The sequence below is a fragment of the Microtus pennsylvanicus genome, chromosome 2, assembly GCF_037038515.1.
Source record: "Microtus pennsylvanicus isolate mMicPen1 chromosome 2, mMicPen1.hap1, whole genome shotgun sequence".
Taxonomy (NCBI): domain Eukaryota; kingdom Metazoa; phylum Chordata; class Mammalia; order Rodentia; family Cricetidae; genus Microtus; species Microtus pennsylvanicus.
This window is the reverse complement of record NC_134580.1, coordinates 80,850,623-80,872,963: the sequence shown is the minus strand read 5'-3', so window position 1 is coordinate 80,872,963 and position 22,341 is coordinate 80,850,623. Positions and strand designations below refer to the sequence as shown.

General features: G+C 46.2%; 1 protein-coding gene across 4 annotated transcripts in view; it reads left to right on the top strand.

Annotated features, from left to right (window-relative positions):
- Positions 1 to 22,341, top strand: part of Kiaa1549l (KIAA1549 like) — a 264,763-nt gene that overhangs the window by 162,083 nt on the left and 80,339 nt on the right. For all 4 annotated transcript variants that reach the window (XM_075961574.1, XM_075961573.1, XM_075961572.1 and 1 more), the window contains exons 5-10: positions 2,155 to 2,374; positions 3,106 to 3,239; positions 10,226 to 10,388; positions 12,133 to 12,192; positions 16,801 to 16,952; positions 19,922 to 20,093. In XM_075961574.1, coding sequence (XP_075817689.1) covers positions 2,155 to 2,374; positions 3,106 to 3,239; positions 10,226 to 10,388; positions 12,133 to 12,192; positions 16,801 to 16,952; positions 19,922 to 20,093 — 901 coding nt within the window. The remainder of the gene's footprint in view (positions 1 to 2,154; positions 2,375 to 3,105; positions 3,240 to 10,225; positions 10,389 to 12,132; positions 12,193 to 16,800; positions 16,953 to 19,921; positions 20,094 to 22,341) is intronic.

Sequence of the window (22,341 nt, the reverse complement as noted above, 5' to 3'; positions counted from 1 at the left end):
ACTTGGGGCCTTGTGCTAATGGTTTGCTCCTGACCTGTCTCTCCAGCCTTACAGGGCACTAATGCAGATGCAGGAATGGGGAGTATGCAGAGGTTAAGACAGTCTGACACACAGCATGAAGTCCATGGGAGATGGGTGGGGATGCTGGTCGCATCCATCATCTGGGTGTTGAAAGTATCAGTGAACGAGCATGTAAGGCATGGTTTAGACAGTAGATTGTATGTGGTCTGGGTTTTACCACAACACAAAGAATAAGGGAATCTGGGGATCTGCTTGGAAGTAGAGCTTTTGTCTACTGTGTACAAAGTCCTAGGTTCAATCTCCAGCAAGATACACAAACACATTTATATATATACATACATGCATACACATGATGCATACAAACACACACAAATATATACACATGTATATACACATAGACAAACACACATATGTACAGACACAAACATATAGTCACTCAGGCATAGAGAAAAGCGAAGAGATTATGTAGCAGGATCTACCCTATATACATATAAGTATATGAATGTGTATATTTTTATATTTCTTTATTACTTAACAAATGAGAGATATCCAAAATGTGCAACAAATGACAGAGACAACTGACTACCTGGGCAATCACCCAAAGTCTCGTTTGCAATGTTGAGTCAACCAACTTTGGCTAAGGCCTAACATAACTGACCTACCATTATCAAATGTAAGGAACTTTTTTAGAATTATCCTACCCTGTCTTGGCAAGATAAGACAATCCTGTTTTATATCTTAGTTAGTAGTTGAGGTATGGGCTTTTTTTTAACCCAAAGGCCACTACTGCCAAGAAGACAAGCTCCCAGTGGAGTGTCTTTGGTGTTTAACATTTTCTCGGGAGTAGAGTGGCGTTGCCAGGAGTAATTGTGTCTCATTGGCACAGAATTTTAGATTAGATTAAAGGCCATTTTCTACAGCTCTTCAAAGAGGTTGAAGATTATACTATCTATACTAAATATAATTTCTATGTATCTAAAAGACCTGCCAGCTAGCTCAGTCGGTAGAGCATGAGACTCTTAATCTCAGGGTCGTGGGTTCATGCCCCACTTTGGGCGCCAAATATGTAACGGCGTAAATAATTGTAGGCAGATTGTAAAGAAATATATACAGCTTTAATGAAGAGATAAACTTACAGGACCGAGGTTCCCGCGGAGCACAAGAAGCAGGAAGGGGCGCGCGGTCTCCCGCACACCCAATTTATAAGTAAACATTCGCCCGAGGCAAGCCCGCCCCCTAAGGGGCTGGCTTAACCCTGCATTTCTTTACATACACACACACATATATATACATATACACAAAAATATATATTTCCAGGCAAAAATGATTGACAGGAGATCCACATAGCAGGTAGTGGTAGTAATAACGGAGGCAATTACCATTTTCTCTCTTAATTTTCCAAAATTCCAATTTTATGATAAACATCACATTTAATATATTAAAAAACAAAAACACACACTTAAAACTATAAACATACAACATCATCAGCAAAGCAAAATGCAGTAAGAATAAGTTCTAAAACTTCAAAATCCTTCCACTGGAACAGAGAGGGCTTAGGCCATCAATACCCTTAAGACTCACCTGGGAGAGAAGGCCTCTGATTCATCCCCACCTTGGCCATGAACCAGGATCTAAGCCAGGGAAGGTGTCAAGCCTGAAGGCTTCCTCTCCGCTTCAAGGCAGAAGAGTCTACTTTAGATACCTTGTCTCCCATCCTCAGAACATGCCCTACTTCAGTCACTGTCTCTGCCTTTTCCCTACCAGCAATAGTGAGATGTCTTAACTTTTTTGCTAAGCAGCATTCTGCTTCTTAGCTGTCTCTTCTGCCTGCTGGTCCCTCTTTGGCATCCTGGTGATGGAATTAGTGCTCAGTGGATCTTACTCAAAATACTCAAGGAATCCAAAGCCAGATTCAGCTTTATCTTATGTAGGCTTGATGTGAGTTTTATTTTGTTGTATTGTCATACTTTGGAATTCACGTGTGCACTTTACAGAGTTGTTAGGATATTTGTCCAATGAGAAAATCATAGTCTACAGTCTTCCTAGGTAGCAGCTGTGACTCTAAGAACACAAAGAGGAACTTAAAGTACTATGGGAATAAACAGTGCATTCTGGGGTCCATTTGTTTTGTAGGTGGACATCCTGGAATACTCTCATAACGTCACGGTTGGCTACTACGCTACCAAAGGCAGGCTGGTGTATTTGCCTGCTGTGGTGATGGACATGCTGGGTGTGTATGGAGTCAGCAACGTCACTGCCGACCTGAAGCAACACACTCCCTCCTTACAGTCTGTGGCGGTGCTTGCCTCCCCGTGGAAGCCCCAGCCTGCAGGTGCCTTCCAGCTGAAGACAGGCAAGTCCCATCATCCAGGGCCAGAAAAGCAGAGCACAGTCTAGAGCCCCACTGCCAGCTGCTTGCCAGTATCCATAGTCCTTATACAGTCAAACTTCCCTGCTCATCAGTATCCAAGTTCCCTACTTCAAAACACCCGTAATTCTGACTTTCTTGGGCATGTTCCACCCTAGAGGCTATTCCTCCCAATCCATATTCTTAGTGCATTGCAGCACAGAACCTACTACTCTGAGTTGAGCACCTATAAAATCTATAGTCTGGAACTAACAGGTTCTAACTGTTAGTGACGTAGTCTTCCAGCAAAGACTTTGACAGCTTTCTCTCAATTTCTCTTGTGGTTGCTGGTTTGCAAAGTCTGTGAAGCACACGTATGGCGGTACCATGGTGATGGAAACCATCGGCTTAGTGTGGAGGACAATGATCATCCCCGTGCACAGAAATCGAGGGCACTGGTTGTCATGTTTGAGCAGACGTCTTCAGTCTCGTGGGATAAAGTCATGACATCCTCTGTGTTGGAGAGCACTTTGGGCTCATTCATGCTTTAATTATTCTCTCCTATAAATCATCTTAGGAGCCACCTTCAAACCTGTAATTAAAGCTTGGCTGGTCTTACTGTTTATTTGCCTAGTTTCTGTAGCCTAAAAGTCACACTGTTTGTATCACGACTGCTATTAAACCTGAGGAACTCAGACAGCGTTGGTGAGTGGTGGTGACTACGGTTCTTTTTCTAGTGTTGCAGTTTGTGAGCCAGTCGGACAACATTCAGTCCTGCAAGTTTGCCCAGACGATGGAGCAGAGGCTGCAGAAGGCATTCCAGGATGCAGAGAGGAAAGTCCTTAACAGCAGGAGCAACCTGACCCTTCAGGTAGGGAGGAGAGACCTCAGGCTGCACAGCAGACAGCAGCCATAATGCAGACAGTGCCCCTCCCCATTGAAGAGCTTTCATAGGCAAGTGTAAGTTTGTGCTTTTGGCAGGTGATATAGACAGAGTGACTGAGGTCTGGCTATGGCAGGTAGGATTCCACGTCACTGTGAAGCTACCGTGGTTCAGGGATTAATATTTGGTTTTTGTATGTAATGCTTCCTCTGGTCTGTCTTTCTTTCCTTCCTTCCTTCCTTTAAAGAGTTATTTATTTATTATATATACAATGTTCTGTCTGCATGTGTGCCTGCACACCAAAGAAGGTATGGGATCTCATTGCAGATGGTTGTGGGCTGCCATGTGGTTGCTGGGAATTGAACTCAGGACCTTTGGAAGAGCCATCTCTCCAACCCTCCTCTAGCCTTTTAATGTGTTTATCATTAAAGAATTTAACCTGAATATACTTTATAAGGTGAATCGATTTTCTCATATTAAAATGAGTTTAACTTTTTACATTATTTGTGTGTGTGTGTGGTGTGTGTGAGAGTACACGTGTGTGTGCCTGTGTCCAGAGGGCACGTGCTACTGAGCAAATGTGGAGTTCAGATAACAACTTGCGAGAAGAGTTCTCTCCTTCCAACACGTGGGTCCCAGGGATTGAATGCAGGTCCCCGTGCTTGGTGGCAGGTGCCTTTATCTCCTGAGCCACCTGGGGCCAGTGAGTAGATTTTTAGATCACTAACTCTGTTGTAATTTTCCGTGATTAGCTGTCGTGTGATTTTCAGTGGGCTATTTCCAATCGTCAACATAAACGAACATCACACGCAAACAAAAGCACCCCCAGCAACACACCCACATCTCTAACAGCAGGGGCTTACTCTCTTACTGCCAGCAGCAGTACTTGGTGTCTTACAAATATTTTCTGTGTGTGATTAAGACATTCTCTGAGATGTCATCTCCACTGTGTTCACGTGAGAACCGAGAGAAGGATTTGAAACTCCCGGAGGGTCACATGGTTGGGAAAGAATCAAGTAAAGATGTGAGCCCAAACTGTCTTCTTATCCACCAAGCTGCCCCAGCATGGACACAGGGTGGAAAGGGAGTCCCCGAGCCCTCGGGAAGTGCATCTTTTCCCAGGGAAATCCAGTTCCGGGTACACCGTATATTTGGCTTCCTGGCTAGCAGTGTGAACACCACTAAAAGCCCTTTTCAGACCCATTTTTGTGTGTGTGTAATTATGTAGATAACATCTCAGTGAGGACAGAAGCTTCTTAATGATATTCATCCATCCCCCAAGGTCTCTAATTAATGCCACTGTTCTGTGTCTGTTTTGACTACTGAACTAAAGCCTTTGCCATTAGAGCCAGGGCTTTTGAAATTGACAGTTAGCATAAGTGTGCTTCCAGTAAAGCCAATACAATGTAGAAAGCGCACGATCTAATTTGGAGGAGCGGCTTTCCTTTCCTAGACTTGGGCAAACGGATCAGGGAGGATCTCATTACAACTCAGCTCTTATTAGTCTGAGATCGAAAAATGTGTCACGGATTTAAGATTTATGTAAGCAGTATGACTTGGGTTTTGTGAGAAATCTTTTTCTTCAGGGTTGGCTCTGTGGTCTTTACAGGTGTGTGAACCTAAGCAGTTCTTGGCAACAGAATATGCATTAAGAGATTTCATGGGTGCCTGCTGTTTATTAGATGCTCTGAGATCAGATACCAAGATAAATAAGATGCCCTTGCTCTTCAGCCTGTCTCTGTTGTGAGCTGGTTATGGGTCATCAGATGAAACATAAGCCACAAAGCTTCCTTGGAAAAGATGACAGCAGGTGATTTGACCATTGTGTCTAGCTAGATTTGAGCTGCTCTCTGACATGTTGGAAGAAGCCTTTGAAGTTGATTGAATAAATCATTTTACTAATCCCAATTCACATTTGGCCTTGGCCAATATGAAGTATCAGAACCAGGTTTGTCATTAGATTGAACACGCCTTCTTGGTCCCTGTATCATTCACAGGTAACTGCATGCTGGCTGCCTTCCTGGGATCATGATAATGTGTCTTCCAAATTGATGTTTTTGTAACACTTTTCCATCCCATTCTATTAAATATAATTTGTATGGTAGTTTGAATCCTTTGTGGAATAAAAAGCTATAAATATCGAAGTCTTTGAAAGAGGGACTAAAAGAACACACAGCATTAGGAGCTAGATTACAGTTGACTCAGTGAGGGTTGTAACAGAATCCAGGCTTATGAGACGTAAGCTGAAAGAGGCGGTGATGGGTTCATTCCACCAAGATACCTCTCATTGATTGGAGGCACAACCTGATCCAGGTGCGTCAACGTTTTCTTCAGGAAGTTCTCTGTTGTTCATCTCTCGGCTTGCTTTCCTCCAGATCCCTCCTCCTCCTCCCCCTTCTTCTGTTAAGGTTTGTTTTATTTTACCGTATACATGCTTTGCCTACTGTATGTATTCTGTGAGTCCCATGCATAGAGTGCCCAGGGAGGCCAGACAAGGCTGTCTGCTCTTCTAGAACTTGAGTTACAGATGGCTGTGAGATGCCTTAGGCGTGCTTGGGAGATGCACCCAGGCCCTCTGGAAGAACGACAAGTGCTCTTTTTAATATTTATTTATTTATTTATTATATAATAGTCTGTCTGTGTGTATGTCTGTAGGCCAAAAGAGGGCACCAGGCCTCATTATAGATGGTTGTGAGCCACTATGTGGTTGCTGGGAATTGAACTCAGGACCTTTGGAAGAGCAGGCAATGCTCTTAACCACTGAGCCATCTCTCCAGCCCAAGTGCTCTTGACTGCTGAGCTGTCTCTCTGGCCCCAGCACACTTCTTGCCTCTACTGAGTGGTCCTTGGTGCTTCCATATTTGCCTGTTCCTATTGCTTATCATCTTGTGGAACCAAAGAACCCTTTTTTTTTTTTTTACATCATTTTAATCCAGACCTTGGTTCCTGCTCTCATTGGTCCTTCTGTGCCTCTTCTGGGTTGGTAACTGTGACCAAGGAGATGAAGTATCCTGATCAGTGTCTGACACAAATGCCTACTTCTGAACATGGGAAGTGGCAGCTGTGCCCAAAGCACATGGACAAAGTAGAGAAGGGAGGTGGCTTTCCAGGGATCATGGCGCTACTGTCATAGAAGGAGAAAGATGCGAGGAACATTCGGCCTGTGGCCTAATGAGCTAATGAACCAGAATGAATGAATGAGAAGAGATGAGGTCAGAGGCTTTCTAAAATGACATCACTGAGTTCATTAAGGAACATCCAGAGGCATGGAAACAGAGCTGTGTGCATGCTTGGGAAACCTTCAGCTATAAGGATCTCAATATTCACCAATGGGGATTGTAGATTGAATGTGATCGCTACAGAAATCCCATTCTGGAGAAAGAGACAGGATTGATGTAGATGCAAGAGCAGACTAGCTTGCATAGCAAGTTCAAGACCAGTCAGAAGTACACATTCCTGTCTCAAAAACCAGTGGGATGGGGGACCTAGAGTGACGGCTCAACTGCTGAGAATGTTTGCTGATCTTGCAAAAGACTTGAGTTCAGTGACAAGTATCCACACCAGGCAGTTCACAGCCACCTATAACTCCATCACCAGGGGTTCTGACACACTCTTCTGACCTTCATGGGCGCGCATGCACACACACACACACACACACACACACACACCAATCTCAGTGATGTTTTTAAAGACAGAAATAGAGAAATCTATCCTGAAGTTTGAGTAGTCCCTCAAAACGACCTTGAAGGACAAAAACAGTCTTGACAGAGGACAAATTTTCTAAGTTTTGCACTTCCTTTTTTTCAAAAATTAATTTAAAAAGCTATGATAACTGAATCAGTGTGGTCTCAACTTTATGACAGACACAGAGATCACTGGCCTAGATAGAGAGGCCAGAAACAAGTCCACTGTTTTTATCAATGTTGGTCTATGGTGAAAAGGATGATCTTTTTAATGATGAATATACGCATTGCAAAAGGAGGAAGCTGGAGCTGTAACTAACATCATCAACCAAAAGTGTCTTGAAGTCAATCAAAGACCTACATGTAAGAACTAAAGTCGAAAGGCTCAGAGCATAGAGGAACGATTTCATGGGCCTGGTGTCTTAGACACTACTGGAAAACCGCAAAGCCCAGAGAAACAAACCAGTTGGACAACCTTGAAAATAAGAACTTTGCCCATCAACAGACACTAATAACAGGGTAAAAGATCACCCACAGAATTATGAATCATCTATCTGATAAGTGATTCATATCCAGAACTTAAAGAAATGGGAAGGATTCCTGCTGTGCATCAGCTAAAAGAAAGTTAACGGCTAAAGAAGGCTAGGATGAGTGCCATTGTCTTTTTCCAGCGTGCATTATGCCCTGGGTTGGAGCTATGTCATCACAAGGAGAGCAGCAAACACAGAGAGCTGGGAGAAAAAGGCTTTGACCTAATAATCATGAGACACCATTTCACATTTGTTAGGATGATCACTCTCAAAATCAAAACCAAACCTAGAAAATAGTAAGTGTTGGTGAGGATATGGAGATGTTAGAGTCCTTGTATTCTTCCCGAGGGATGTGCAATGGACAGCCACTGTGGAAAACAGTACCGTGGCCCCTCAACAACCTAAACATGCAGTTACAGTATGATCCAGCAACCCTTGTCCATCTACAAATCAAAAAGAATTAAAGATAGGATCTAGGAAGTAAGATAGGTATTTGTACAGTAATCACAATGGCCAAAAGCCAAAAGTGAACCAAGTGTCTATCAAATGGATACGTGAAAAATAAATGTAGTCTATACATATGCGGGAATGGTACCAAGCCTTCTATCAAGAAGGCCATTCCTGTCCTCTTGCAGCTTGGCTGGCGTTGAGGTCACTGTGCTAAGTGAAAGAAACCCATCACAGAAGAAAACTCTAGAGTGATTTCTCTTCTACCAGATACCTGGAGTTGTGGAATAGTCAGTAATCTTATTTTAAGAGCAACCTTGCGGTAAGAATATAGAGAAACTGTTGTTTAATGGAAGAAGAGCTACACTTGGGGGCAGTGAGGATGTTCAGAAGATGGAGCTGGTGATGGTTGGCAAAAATGAGAATCTACTTAATGCTGAAATGGTTAGAACACTAAATTCAGTGATTTATATATTTTGCCACAACAAAAAGGTGTAACTTACCTGGTATAATATATGTATATAATTTTATAAATGTACACACACACACACACATATATATATGTATAAAATTCTATATTACTAGCTTTATGGACTTCTTGGAGGTCCAGGGAGATTTAGTGCTATTTATTAGAAGGTGGCATGTATTCAGTAAATTCTCACAATCACAATAGCAATAAAGATTAATTAGTTTTATTATTTGATATTTTAATATGTGTGGAGTGTGGGGTGTGTGTGTGTGTGTGTGTGTGTGTGTGTGTGTGTGTGTGTGTATGCATACATGTGGGTGCCCTAAGAGGCCAGAAGAGGGCACTGGATTCCCCAGAGCTGGAGTTACAGTTGGTTGTGAACCACCTGATCTGGGTGCTGCCCATCAAACTCGGGTCCTCTGAAAGAGACCCAATGCTTTGAGAGCTTAGCCACTGAGCCATCTCTCCAGTTCTCAGCAAACTCGTTTAAGTCATCAGAAAGTGTTGGGTTTTTTTTTCTTCTGCATACCCGGAACAGAGGTCTGAATACCTGTAGCTGATGCACATTCCAGAATTACTTTCTGGGAGGAGAGCAAGAGCTGAGCAGAAATGTTGGCTGGGTTATCCTTGGCAAGGGGTTATGACTCTTGGTTGGAGAACTGAGAGACGTTTGCCACCTGTGGGGAAAACAGACAGCAAAGTGCAGACACTATTCTGAGCAGCTCTCTTCCAAGTCGGGACAGAGAGCAAAGCTGTAGAGATGTTGTCTAGGCAAAAAGGCCCCAGCAGGCCAGGCAGCAGGCAGTCCCCAGGTATGTAAGACAGTCCTCAAAAGGAACTTGAGAGTTCCATAAAGGAATCTCAGCTGAATCTGCAAGCAGGGACAGCCTAGTATCCAGGCTATGCCTGGGCCTGATGCCTACTGGGAGGGTGACTGGCATTAATACCCTGCTCTTTTTTCCCCTCTCCCTAAGAAACCATGGTGGAACCATGGAATGCCCTTTGTGACATACAGGGCAATGGCAAGGAGATCTGGAGAGAAAGGGCAGACACGCGCACATCGCCCAGCAAAAGCATCTTGCCCAGCCAGTGATTTTTTCCCCTGCTCGTGTTTTTCAAATGTTCGAGATATTTTTATCCGTACACTGACCCAGAAAATCTCATTTTTCCCTAGCAACTAAAAATGAAATAAGACTGAGGATGAGGAGAAACCTGTGTTATCTTAGAGAACGTCTTTCTCATACTCCATACCAAATTAATGGTTCACAAAAGGAAGTCGTTGTGCCATAAAGGATCTATTTTGTATTTCTGAATTCCTGTTACGCTCATATTCCGTCACCCTGCTCACAACAAGCTGAAAGGTCCCTGAACATTTGGCAGTCGGGCCGTCCTCCTGTACCCCATGCTCTGCCTTCTATTTCCAGAATTACAGCGGTCACTTGAGTCAGCTTAACCCCTGGGAAAGATACACGCTTGATTAAGAGCCAGAAATCAAGATTGCTTGGGTTCAAATCCTGGCTCTGTCATGCATGAGCTGCATGACCTCAGACAAATCCCGGTCACGCCAGGCCGTGGTTTCCACATGTGTGAAAGGCAGTCATAAATAGACAGTCCTTGCAGGGTTAGAGTGAGCTAGAGATGATGTACCCCCATAGCCCAGTGCCTGGCATGATCCTACCATCTGTAAACAATGACTTATTATTCTTTTTTCCTCTTTGCTGTCTCCCCACTGCCCTTCCGTCGCAACCCACAACTTCTGTTGGAAGGTCCCTTCCTTGGCCTCCATGACACAGACCCTCACCTTATTTGGCATATCTCCTTCCCTTTTGCTCCTGTGTCATTCAGATCGTGAGCACGTCCAATGCCTCCCAAGCCGTCACACTGGTGTATGCTGTGGGCAATCAGAGCTCCTTCCTCAATGGCACCGTGGCCAGCAGCCTCCTTAGCCAGCTCTCTGCTGAGCTGGTAGGATTCTACCTCACTTACCCTCCGCTTACCATCGCTGAACGTGAGTATGTGCGCCTCAGCCTCATGTAGAAGGGCCCTGGGTTTCCCCTGGGGTATTCTCCGTGTAACAGAAGAACCTGTGTCATGCTATGCTGCATACTGTGTGTATTATCATGAGCAACTGAAAAATGCAACACATGGAGTTAAGTTGTCAAAAAGTTCACTGCACACTTCAAGAAAGCCCTTGCTTGATGCTTACAATGAGCCTGTGAGGTGGGTGCAAAACCAGGAGAAAAAAAAATGAAGCTCCCCCTCCCAATTTTCATAAGATATCCACTCTCCCACAGCTAACAGGGCTGCGTGGGGACCTGTGCTCTGAGCATTGCCTCCCAGGGCATCTGTCTGTAGGAACAGTCCTGGTTGCCATGGTTTTCTTTCCCCTGCACAAATGTTCCTAGACCTTTCGGTCCAGCTGACTACAGGCAGCAGAATGCAAACTTTGCAATCTGTGTCGTGACTTCACTTGAAGTCCCCATAGTCTGAGGCCTTGGCTCTCAGTAAGGCTAGTTACATAATCCTCATTGCTATGCAGTCAAGTGGACTTTGAAGACAGAGCAGCCCGCATTTTGTCACTAGACATTGGCTGGGTAGCTAAAGGAAGTGACGCTCTGTGCCCTACATTTGTTATATTCCACAAGGTCACTGGCAAAGATTTCCTTTTAAAATATACCCATTAGCAAAAGTGTTCTGTAATTTCTTTCTAGAGTTGTTTTGAAACTATAAATAAATGAGATTGCATGTGTATGCACATGAACATATGTGTGTGTGTGTAAAAGGTATATACTTGTCACTTAGCAACCACTGAGAAGTTTTTTGAACGTGTTTATTGGAAAGATCTTATACACTTTCAGGCAGTCAGGACGACTCGGAACTCATGAAAAGATTACGTCATGAAAGATGGCGGTAGGATGTCACAGGGCAGCAGGAGTTACCTTCTTTAACCAGCTCGGTATTCTAATAATAATCAGTTAAGTTGAGCTGAGTGGTATGGACTTGGGAAATGGCTCAGTTGCTGAAGTGCTTGCTGTGCAAGCCTGAAAATCTGAGTTTTAGCTCAGTACTCACATTGAAAGAAGAAAATCCTAGTGAGGTGCTCACAACTGTAACACTAGTGCTGGGAGGTTGGTCCAGGACAGCCAGCCTAGCCAAATCAACACGCTCATGGTTCAGTGAGAGAGCCTGTCTCAGAAAGCAGGGTGGGAAGCAATTTAGAAAGACACTTGCCATCCTCCTCCGGCTTAAACATACATGTGTACACTTACACACACATGAAAGATTTACTGAGCACCGACTGTGTGTGAGCCACTGTACTATGTCCTCTTCATGGGTGGATTCTCATAGTGAGCATGCTGGTAAAGCAGACGATAACTTTCAGTACACATGTAAGCCCGCAATGCCGGAAAAACCCCATGAAGAGATCACCACTCCTTAGACCTCCATGGTGCTAGATGACCTATTCAGAGGAAGCTCCAGCTAAGGCAGGCTGCAGCTGTGGGTGCTGATAGCCATGTTGTTCCGTGTAAGAAGGCTTGGAGGGGAAACTTCACAAAGAGAATCTCCTGAATCTGAGCCCCTTGTCCCCTACTGAGTCACTATCTGTACAATAAGATAGTTTGACCTGTGTGCAATCGATTTCTCAGTGTGGGACCCAGCTGCTTTCCAGCTTGTCACTTCCGTGTTCCCCTTGATAATGTTTACTCATACAGCCTATCAAAGAGAGCCCATGTGTGTTTTATCTGTTTCAGCACTGGAATATCCCAACCTTGATATATCAGAAACAACCAGAGACTACTGGGTCATCACAGGTAACATCTGATTTCCGTATGTCCCTCTCTGTACCATAAAGTTGGTTTGTCTGAAAAGGATGCCATTTGGCAACAGGGCAGACATCTTTAGTCCTTTTAAATCAAGGAGTCCCTTCTATCGGACTGGAAGGGAGTGGGGAGGCTGAGAAAAGAACACCCTGAAGATGATTACTGATAAATAATTCAAAACTGCTACTTCAATGGTCCCGTCTTCAGCCTATCTCATGGCAGCACCAGTGGGTGCCATCTGGGGCACATCTGTGTGGGTGGCCGTCTGGGGCACCTCTGTGTGGGTGGCCGTCTGGGGCACGTCTGTGTGGGTGGCCGTCTGCGGCACGTCTGTGTGGGGGCATGTCTGTGTGGGTGGCCGTCTGGGGCACCTCTGTGTGGGTGGCCGTCTAGGGCACACCTGTGTGGGTGGCCATCTGGGGCACGTCTGTGTGGGTGGCCGTCTGGGGCACGTCTGTGTGGGTGGCCATCTGGGGCACGTCTGTGTGGGTGGCCATCTGGGGCACGTCTGTGTGGGTGGTCATCTGAGGCACGTCTGTGTGGGGGCATGTCTGTGTGGGTGGCCGTCTGGGGCACATCTCTGTGGGGGCACGTCTGTGTGGGTGGCCGTCTGGGGCACGTCTGTGTGGGTGGCACGTCTGTGTGGGTGGCCATCTGGGGCACGTCTGAGGGGGTGGCCATCGGGGGTCATGTCTATGTGGGTGGCCGTCTGGGGCACATCTCTGTGGGGGCACGTCTGTGTGGGTGGCCGTCTGGGGCACGTCTGTGTGGGTGGCCATCTGGGGCACGTCTGTGTGGGTGGCCGTCTGGGGCACGTCTGAGAGGGTGGCCGTCTGGGGCACATCTCTGTGGGTGGCTGCCTGAGGCACATCTGTGTGGGTGGCCATCTGGGGCACGTCTGTGTGAGTGTTTGTCTGAACAGACAGCAGGCTTTTCTGCACTGTCCTGCAAAGTCCAAATTAAAGCCAGAGGAGGGCCACATATGTGCTGCTCCTTCTCGGGGCACGTGACGCAGCCACGCCAATGCTTGTGCTCTGCAGATGAGGTCGAGTGGGAGTCAAAGAGCAGGAGTGTCCTGGTGGCATTTTCTTCATCCCTTGGCATTTCACAGCTGAATACTATGAACCAGCAACAGCATTCTGTTTGTGTTTTTCCAAAGTCTCCCAGTGCCTCTAAAATGAGAGAAGCAGCATTATTGAGGCAAATGGAAAGGACAGCTGTTGGTAGGAGGAAAGGGACCAGCCCAGCCATCAGAGTGTAGACAGTTAAAGTTACATTCTCCGTGGTCTGTAAGTCTGAAATTGAGACACCAATAATAGTTTTGCATCTTCTTCCCATCCCCTTGACCTGTAGTTGGTCACCTTCTCTCTGCTTGTTCTTCCCTGAGCCTGTCTGTCCTGATTTCCTTTTCTTTTTTTTTAAGTATTTATTTATTTATTATGTATACAATATTCTGACTGCAGGCCAGAAGAGGGCACCAGACCTCATTGCAGATGGGTGTGAGCCACCACGTGGTTGCTGGGAATTGAACTCAGGACCTTTGGAAGAGCAGGCAATGTTCTTAACCTCTGAGCCATCTCTCCAGCCCCCTGATTTCCTTTTCTTAGAAGGACACCAGACACATTGGCTGATGGTCCATGTTGGTGACCTCATTTTAATTTCATTACCCCTACAAAGACCCTCTGTCCAAACACTGTCACCCTCTGATATGCTGGGGATTGGGACTTGGCGTGTGAACTGGGGGAACATAGCCCAGCCCATCAATGAGAGGTAGGAAGAGCCTTCAAGACTCGGAAATGTGCATTGGGGAGCAGCTGCCCTGAGCACCCTTCCTTCATCCATCCTTCCCTCACTGCTGTCCCAAGCACGTGGCAGGTGGGCTGTTGTCTAAAGTCCCATCCAAGGAGTTGCCACCCTGCTGTGTGATGCCTGCCTAGGCTCTCTTCTCAAGGACACATCGCCCATGTGCCCCCACTGCAGGGTCTTTGGTATGCAGAGGCCATTTTAACTGCTAAGAAGGCAAACTAAAGAAGCATATTTTTAACAAATTAGAAACAGCTACCAGGATGCAAACCCCAGAGAGGCCATGCTAACCCAGCAACACATGTCTGAGCCAGCGGGTTACATAACGCTACAAAATCACGTGTCCTCTCCTCAAGCAATGGTGCCTCTTCCTTCACAGATATTCCCCCGTCTCTGAACTTTAAAGTTTACACTCAGTGATCATAATCCATTCTTACGCACAGGCTGCCCTTGACAGCCACCGGGGACCCCTCCCCATCTGCCCATGCCTTGCTGTGCCTTTGTTTGGGTGCCATTACCCTAAGGAAAGCTATGCACACGGTCTTTTTTTCCAGGCTCCCCTGGGACTTAACTCTTTGTGCTCACTTATGTAACTTCCTCCCTTATTGCAGTGATCTAAACAGGACTGCCACTGTCCCTCAGCTGGTGGCATCGATCAGTTAGTGCTTATGAGGAACTGGAATCATGCTATGGCATGGCCCTCTTGCCTTCCATATGAACCATGACCACTTTACAGACTTCTAGGGAGCCTGTGCTAGCTTGCCCTATCATAAAAGAAAGGGTTGATTTTCGGGAGCTAGCAATGAAGGTCTTTGCTCGGCCTGGGCTCCAGACCATCACCACAAGCCCTGTCCTTTTCAGTTTGTAGCAACTCCCTCTTTCTGTAGTTCCTATTGCAAGCTCTACTTGCTCTTGTCTGTTTTATAACTGAACTTACATGGACTATGTTGTACTTTCCCCCTCTTGCTGAGGGTGGGTCCTTCTTTGATGGAAAATCAGGAGCGATGGGTGACCTCTGCAATTTCTCTTTACCTTCAGGCAGTCCTACTGTCTGAGGATCCTGCTATTGGTTCTATAGACGTAAACCAAGATAGAGATACCCAGATATTAGTGACCAGGGCTTGAAGATATAGCTCAGTCAGTTAAGGGTTTGCCCTGCAGGTATGAGGGTCTGGGCTAGACTCCCCAGGACCCACATCAAAGGGAGGTATTTTTGAACCAGGCTCCCCTGTGTGAGGTAGGAAACCCCATGGGACCCCAGGAGTCTGCAGGGCACTGACAGTGCAATATAGCAGCCTTCATCTCTGTTTGCAGGGACTTGGCTGGCAAACAATCGAGAGTCCCTCACCAGGGCCCTGGGGCTTTGCTTTATATCCTCCAGGGGGATCATTTGGCGTTTATGGCTTCAAAGAAGTCATTTTAGAGACCCAACTGTGGGTTTGATTTCCTTTTTGATCCGTGTATCAGTGTCATTCTCTGAGCCTCACTTCTGACAATGGGGTCTGGCCCCGTGTGGATTCCATCATTGGTGCTGGCTGCATGCACCGCCCCCTGCTTGATCAGCGGCTACAGAGACACCATGCTCTTTGGGAGGGTCTGTTTCTGCACTTTGGTGGATGGGTCGTATTCATGATACTGGGCTGGACTGTGTTAGGAACCATTCCCAGCCCTGATGAGCTTCAATTGCTTTAAAAGCCCAATAATAAATTTGAACACTAAAGTTTTGGTTGTGACTGTGTCTGAAGGCACTGTTTGCATGCTTGGGGTGAAGTTGCTTCCCATGGGATGTAGAGCAAGAGTTGGACTCTGGACATAAATGAAAACAGGCAGTTGTCCCTGTAGAAAGCCCTAGAGAGGCCCTAGTGCTCGTACAACGCTCATCCATGCCCTAGTGGTGACTTGTAACTTGACCGTCACCGTCTCCCCTCTTGTCCCCAGAAATGGCTGCTGAGATCTAACCATGCGGAGGTTTGGGCCAGGAAAGATTCCCATGTACCTTCCATAGACAGGGCCAAACTGCCTCATGCATCCTGTCCCCTTTAACCTTAGAGCCTACTGGACGTGTGCTTGCTCGGAGGTGCCCTTCCCTTTTGCAGAGGACTGGACTCCAGTGGCTTGCTGAAGGACCCGTAATTGACAGGAGCCAGAAATGAGAGAGAACACACTCCTTCCACTAACTTGTCTTACTCTTGAATGGGAGAGGACATGATGGGCCCTGGGCAGCTTTAGGGGCAGGAAGCATCCTGTCTAGCAGGGAGAGATAAGGATACTGAACAGCATAGTTTGTCCAAATGTATGCACTCCAGTTCCAGGGTGGCTCTGTGAATCCTTGGCCACGCTGTTGAGAAAGAAATAAATCCTGAGTCTGGGTTTGCGAGTGAGAACCAGCCCAGCCCCCAATTAGCTGCACCCACAGATCAGCTGTATTCCCTGTGGACTCTTTGTGGGGTGTGTCATCTTTAAAAGTCTGGGTTTGATGATGAAATGTTTGAAATGACACAGCTTATAGAAGAAACACACAGCTTTGGAGTTATAGAAGCTTGGGTTCTTATCCTGACTCTGCTGCTTGCTCGCTGGGCAGTCTTAGGCAGGCCACTAACCCTTCCAACATGTGTAACACATAGGCAAGGATTCTTAACTTATGAACTGCCTTGGAGGAGAAGTAGGTAAGGTTGGCTAAGCCCCACTGTAAGTAGGTCAGGGTGGTTCTTGTCATGCAGGGCAGGTGGTGGTATAGTTACTGAGTCAACAGGGAGTCTGGGCTCTGAGCATCCCCTCTGCCTTCTGCATCCCTAGTGCTCCAGGGCGTGGACAACTCACTGGTAGGCTTGCACAACCAGAGCTTTGCCCGGGTCATGGAGCAACGTCTAGCCCAGCTCTTCATGATGTCCCAGCAACAGAGCCGGCGGTTTAAACGGGCCACCACCTTGGGAAGCTATACTGTGCAGGTAGGTGTGTGCACTGGGGTTTTCTAATGACCGTGGGAGGGATGTGTTTCCTGGGACTAAACAACTACCTGTGCCCAGACGCACATCCGTGCTGCCAACTGACTTAAGCCTCTTGATCGACACCCCTCTGGAGCTTTCAAGGCTGCGGGTCAGTCTCTCTTTTCATCGTCAGTAACTAGATTACCAGGAAGTGAGTCTCTAGATATGTGGATATTCATGAAGCAAAAGTTCCCAAGTCACTTCTCACCCTGTCAGTTCCTCGTACCTCTCAAAGAAACCACCAGCACAAACTTCTCTGGGTTAGTTTAAAGGGACTTGCGTAGTCAGGACAGCAGCTGTCCCTGTGGGGACTACCTACACCTCCCTCCACACTTTATCCAGTTCCCCCTAGAGTGGAAATGTCCTTAGCATGTTTGACCCAATCCATGCAGCTTAAATATGATTAGCTTCGTCCTTCACCCCTGAGCATCCGTCTCTAACATGATCATCGACAAAGCTCCCATCACAGATACCCTCCTAGTAGTGTGGCCTTCCGCTGGCCTACGCACTCCTGATTGACAGCCGACCACGTCTGCATAGATGCACAGTGCCGTGCTGTCTATGTGGAAATGCAGACGTTGGCACAATGTGTCTGCCGGTCACATTCCCATGACTTCTTGAAAGTCACCCACCTTCTCTTCCTGCATGAGTTGCATCAGAGACACTCCATGTCTCCTTACACAGTGGTGCATTGTGCTCATTGACCTTTTGGATGCCAATTTGGTTCTGCAAGTTTGCTCCATGCCAGCCCATCCCTAAGTAAAAGGATAGTTTGTTTCACAAGCAGGAATGTGATTTCCCCTCTGTGGGTCTGTTTCATGTAAGCCCTTCAGTTCATGCCTTCCTAACAACAGAAAGCAAGTCACTGGCTGTGAAGTGGTTTGCATCAGTCCATGGGAGATGGATCTTCTTACAAGCCCTGGCTACTTGTGAGCCTAACACGTCTGCACATCTCAGAGACTGCAGAGATGGCACGGTGGACTGAAGGAGCGGCACTTCTTTTTTTCTGAAAACCTCTACATAGAGATGCTATAGATTGCTTCTGACATCATACTTGGCTAAATCGTGGTAAGAAGTGCTATCAAGTTGGAAGTGAGTGACGTTAATAGATATTTGAATTATCACTCGCTTCTGCCAGGTTGTTCAAGCACTGCCTGACTCCTCTCCCACCAGGGAAAGGAGTGACGTGTCGAAGCCTCCCCCAAACCCACACGATGGCACTTCCATTGTTTTTCACCCAGAAGCCTTTCTTCCAGGTTGAGACCTTTATAAAACGACATCCCTTCATAAACATGGAGATTTAGATGGCTAGAATTTAGTTATTTCTGTAGTTGATATATCTGGGAAGATAGCTCAGCCAGAGAAGTGCTTGCTGCACAGTATGAAGGCCTGAGTTTGGATCCTCAGAACACACACACAAAGCAGGTCTTGGCAGCTCATATAACTCTAACACCAGAACTGGAAGGTTAGAGGCGGGAAGATCCTGGGGGTTGCTAGCTAGCAAGCCAAACCAAATTAAGTGAGCTCAGGTTCAGTGAAAGACACTTTCTCAGAAACAGAGGTAGAAAGTGGTGGAGGAAACACCAAAAGTTGACCTTTGCCCTGCACACAGGCAAGAGCAACACACACACACACACACACAGCATTAATTTTTAAAATTATGTTCCCTTTCTTCCTATCCAAGTTGAGCGTGGTTCTGAATTTTGGATTAATTCAGTCCTGTATTTTCTATACAGATTTCACCCCCATGCATAGATCCTTACAAGCATGCTATGTTGTTTTTCCTGTTTTAAATTTTGTATTCTATAATTTGTAATCCACATTCATATAAACTGGAGTTCATTCATTATAATCTATTACATGACTTTCTATAACTCATTTATTCAGTTTACTACTATTGACTTTTGGATTTTTCAGGGTTTTTTGATGTCATTAATGAACTTTCTATAAACATTTCTATAATATTTTTTATATTATATAAAACTCAATGTCTGTAATGTATACTGAAAATACTGTAATATAATGTTTATCAATTAATTGCTAATTCTAAGAGTCAAAGGTTAAAATCCTAAATGCTCAGTGTTTACCATACCTATAAACATACAACAAAACACTATGTCCATATCTTATGATTATCATAATCATATCAAGGATTTATCCCTACCACTTGAACTGGCTTTTTGGAGCCCATTCTCTTTGCTCAGCCTAGTTATAGTGGGGAGGGCCTTGGTCCTACCTCAAAGCAATGTGCTAGACTTTGTTGACTCCCCATTGGAAGCCTTAACCCTCTCTGAGAAGTGGGTGGGGGATGGGGTGGGGAGAAGGTGGAGGAAGCAGAGCAGGGAGTAGGAACTGGGATTGGTATGTCAAATGAGAAAAGATTGTTTTTTTTTTAATTTAATTAATTGATTTTTTTTAAAAAACACAAAGAAGCAAGCCTCTATGTAGCCGATTTAGAGAAAGGAGTTTGAGTTTATGAGTTCCACTTTTATCAGAGGTCTCCTCATTATAGACAGATAGGTCATTTCCCCCTTTCAGGCAATTGAAGAGTTTTGAAATTAAGCACCTTGTTTGGGACACCTAGCGTGCCCTGAGTTAGCACGGAGGCCTATTTTCAAACGAGGCCAAAGCTCAGTGGAGGTTGGGAAACTCACTCTTCCCTGTTCATTCCCAGCTTCCGGCTGCCTTCCAGATGCTGCTGTGTGTCAAGCCCCACTTTCTCCTCTCAGCCTCTCCTTCCAGGGATAACCAGCTTCCTGAGACTCTGGCTCTATGGAGAACCATAGGGCTGATATCTAGCCTGTCCCTGTGGGTCCTCTCGGGCCCAGTAGGCCTCGATGACTCGGTGAGGCGAGCCTTCTGATGGCTCAGAGGCCTGCAGAGCCTGTCCAAGATGCCCCAGCAACACCCTGCTTCTCTTTTTTTGAAAGATGGTGAAGATGCAGCGAGTGCCAGGACCAAAGGACCCAGCAGAGCTGACGTACTACACACTGTACAACGGGAAGCCACTGCTGGGGACTGCAGCAGCCAAGATCCTGAGCACCATCGACTCCCAGAGGATGGCCTTGACCCTGCACCACGTTGTCCTTCTACAGGCTGACCGTAAGGAGTCTGCTCAGTCAGTGCTTTAACAGCATTGATTATTTTCATGCACCCCGGTGCTCCTCCAAGCCATATAGGTGGTCTTAAAGCTGAACAAAACTTGCTACTGGGTGATTTGAAGATCAGTCAGCTCTTTTCTGTTAAGCATTAGGTGAGGGTGGTGGTTTGCAATATCTAAATGATAGTAGATGATAATGTCCCTTTGTCCCCAGGTGCTAACTCCTCTTCCTCCTCAGATCCAGTATAATCTAGCTACAGAAAATAACTGCAGCTGAGATCATATGTATGTGCTAGGGGAATTGAAAATAATTTGATGCAGTGAACATTCAGTTCCTTGTGAACTATGCTTAGCACTGGAGGGCATTAGAAGTGGGTGACACCTGGTTTCTGGCTCTGAGGGACAGAGTTGTCGATGCATGGGGCTGGCAGTAGAACACTGGTACCTGCCTAGGGGGGCTTTGCTTAAAGGATCCTCCTGAAACAGAAGAAGGGTATTAAAACCAATGCGCTCTGTGGCCGCTCTTGTGGCATTTACTGTGCTCCAGCTATTGGCCTTCTGTTCTAATAGGGCTCTGTTTCCTCAGCTCCAAACTATAGGAGGTCAAACAGGCTCAAAAAAAAAAAAGTAGAATAACCGGATTACCCATCACAAACCAGCACTTAGCAGAGACACCAATCCGGATACTTCCAGCTTCAGACTTGTGTTCTTAGCCATGTCATATTTCAAGAGCTCATTATAAAGAAGGGAAGGGTGTGTGTGCCAGAAAAACACCGTGAGTAAAAATGCAGGAGAGACGTACCAGGTGTGCCTAGAAACACAAGTAGTTTAAGTGGCTCGGGGCAAAAACAAAAACAAAGAACAGGTGGAGGGTTTGATGGAAGGGTAAGGAGGGTCAGTTCCTATGGTTTTCTGGATGGTGTCCGCCCTCCTCAAAGAGCATCAGGTTGGTTCACACCTGGCTCCTGACTCTACTCTCCTCCTCCTCCTCCTCCTCCTCCTCCTCCTCCTCCTCCTCCTCCTCCTCCTCCTCCTCCTCCTCCTCCTCCTCCTCTCTTGCTTTCCCTGGGGATGACTGTGTGACAGACACACCATGCTTGGCTGGTACATCCTCCCAGACACACCTGTGCTGAGGGATGATGACAGCCATCCTCCGCAGTCTTGTTTTTGAAATGACACTTTCAACTGTGAGTCTCTTCCATTTCTCGTTTCCCGTTCCCTCTTCGGGGCCTCTGTTCTTGTCAGTTTCTGGTTCCCACTTGCTGTGTTTTGTTGTCTTTTCTATGTAAGTTCCCCCAAAAGTTCTGTCCTCCATGTTTACGTCTCTCTGCCTGATCCCAGAACAAATCCCAAGGAAAGGAGAGAGGTGGCGATTCTAGGCATGGAAAACAGGATGCATTCAGAATGTTCTGAGTAACAGAGCTGCTGGGTTCAAACAATAGGTTCTTCTGGCAGGAAAAGAGGTGGGAGATGAGAGGAGTTAGGGGAGACATCTGGGTGTTGACTTGAGCCCTGTGTTTGTTGAGAGGCAAACGGTGTGGATTTAATGTCTGGGGTGGAAATCAAGGATGGAAGTGGTACATTAAGTTTGAATATCTGCTAGAGGACCACATGGAAGTCAAGAGAAAGAAGGTTGGGAACATCAACAAACAGAGCAGGAGACCAACTAAGCAAGAGTGAAAACCATGGAACTTCCCGGGAAGTCCATGTGTGGAAGAGGAAAAGCCAACAGGGTCCTGAGGAGTGGCAAGGGGCTGAAAGGAGATGCAGGGGACTTAGGAAGCAAGTGGAGAGACTGGAGAGATGACTCAGAGGTTAAGAGCACTTAACTGCTCTGGCAGAGGATGCAAGTTCTGTTCCCAGCAACCACACTGGGGAACTCACAAACTGCCTGGAGCTTTAGCTCCAGAAAGGAAGCTCACACGCAACTCTTGTGGAAAGGGGTGGACTTCTAGGCTTATTTAGATCCTCTAGAGGCAGTACGATCAGGTAAAAATTGACGGAGTTTGGTCAGATGGAGATTTTTTTGGTGACACAGCTAGCAGTGGCTTGGCAAAGATTGGTAAGAAGGGGATCGTGGTGGGACCATAGAGGCAGAAAGGGAAGATGAGTAGAACAGTCGTTTGGGGTGAGTTTGGTTATCTGTGGGGATGGTCTTAAAGAGGGAGTGACAGAGAAGAAAAAAGTGAGATGTGTAAGTCAGAATCCTCAAGTGAGCAAAGAGATTGGGCCTCGCGCACATGTGGAGAA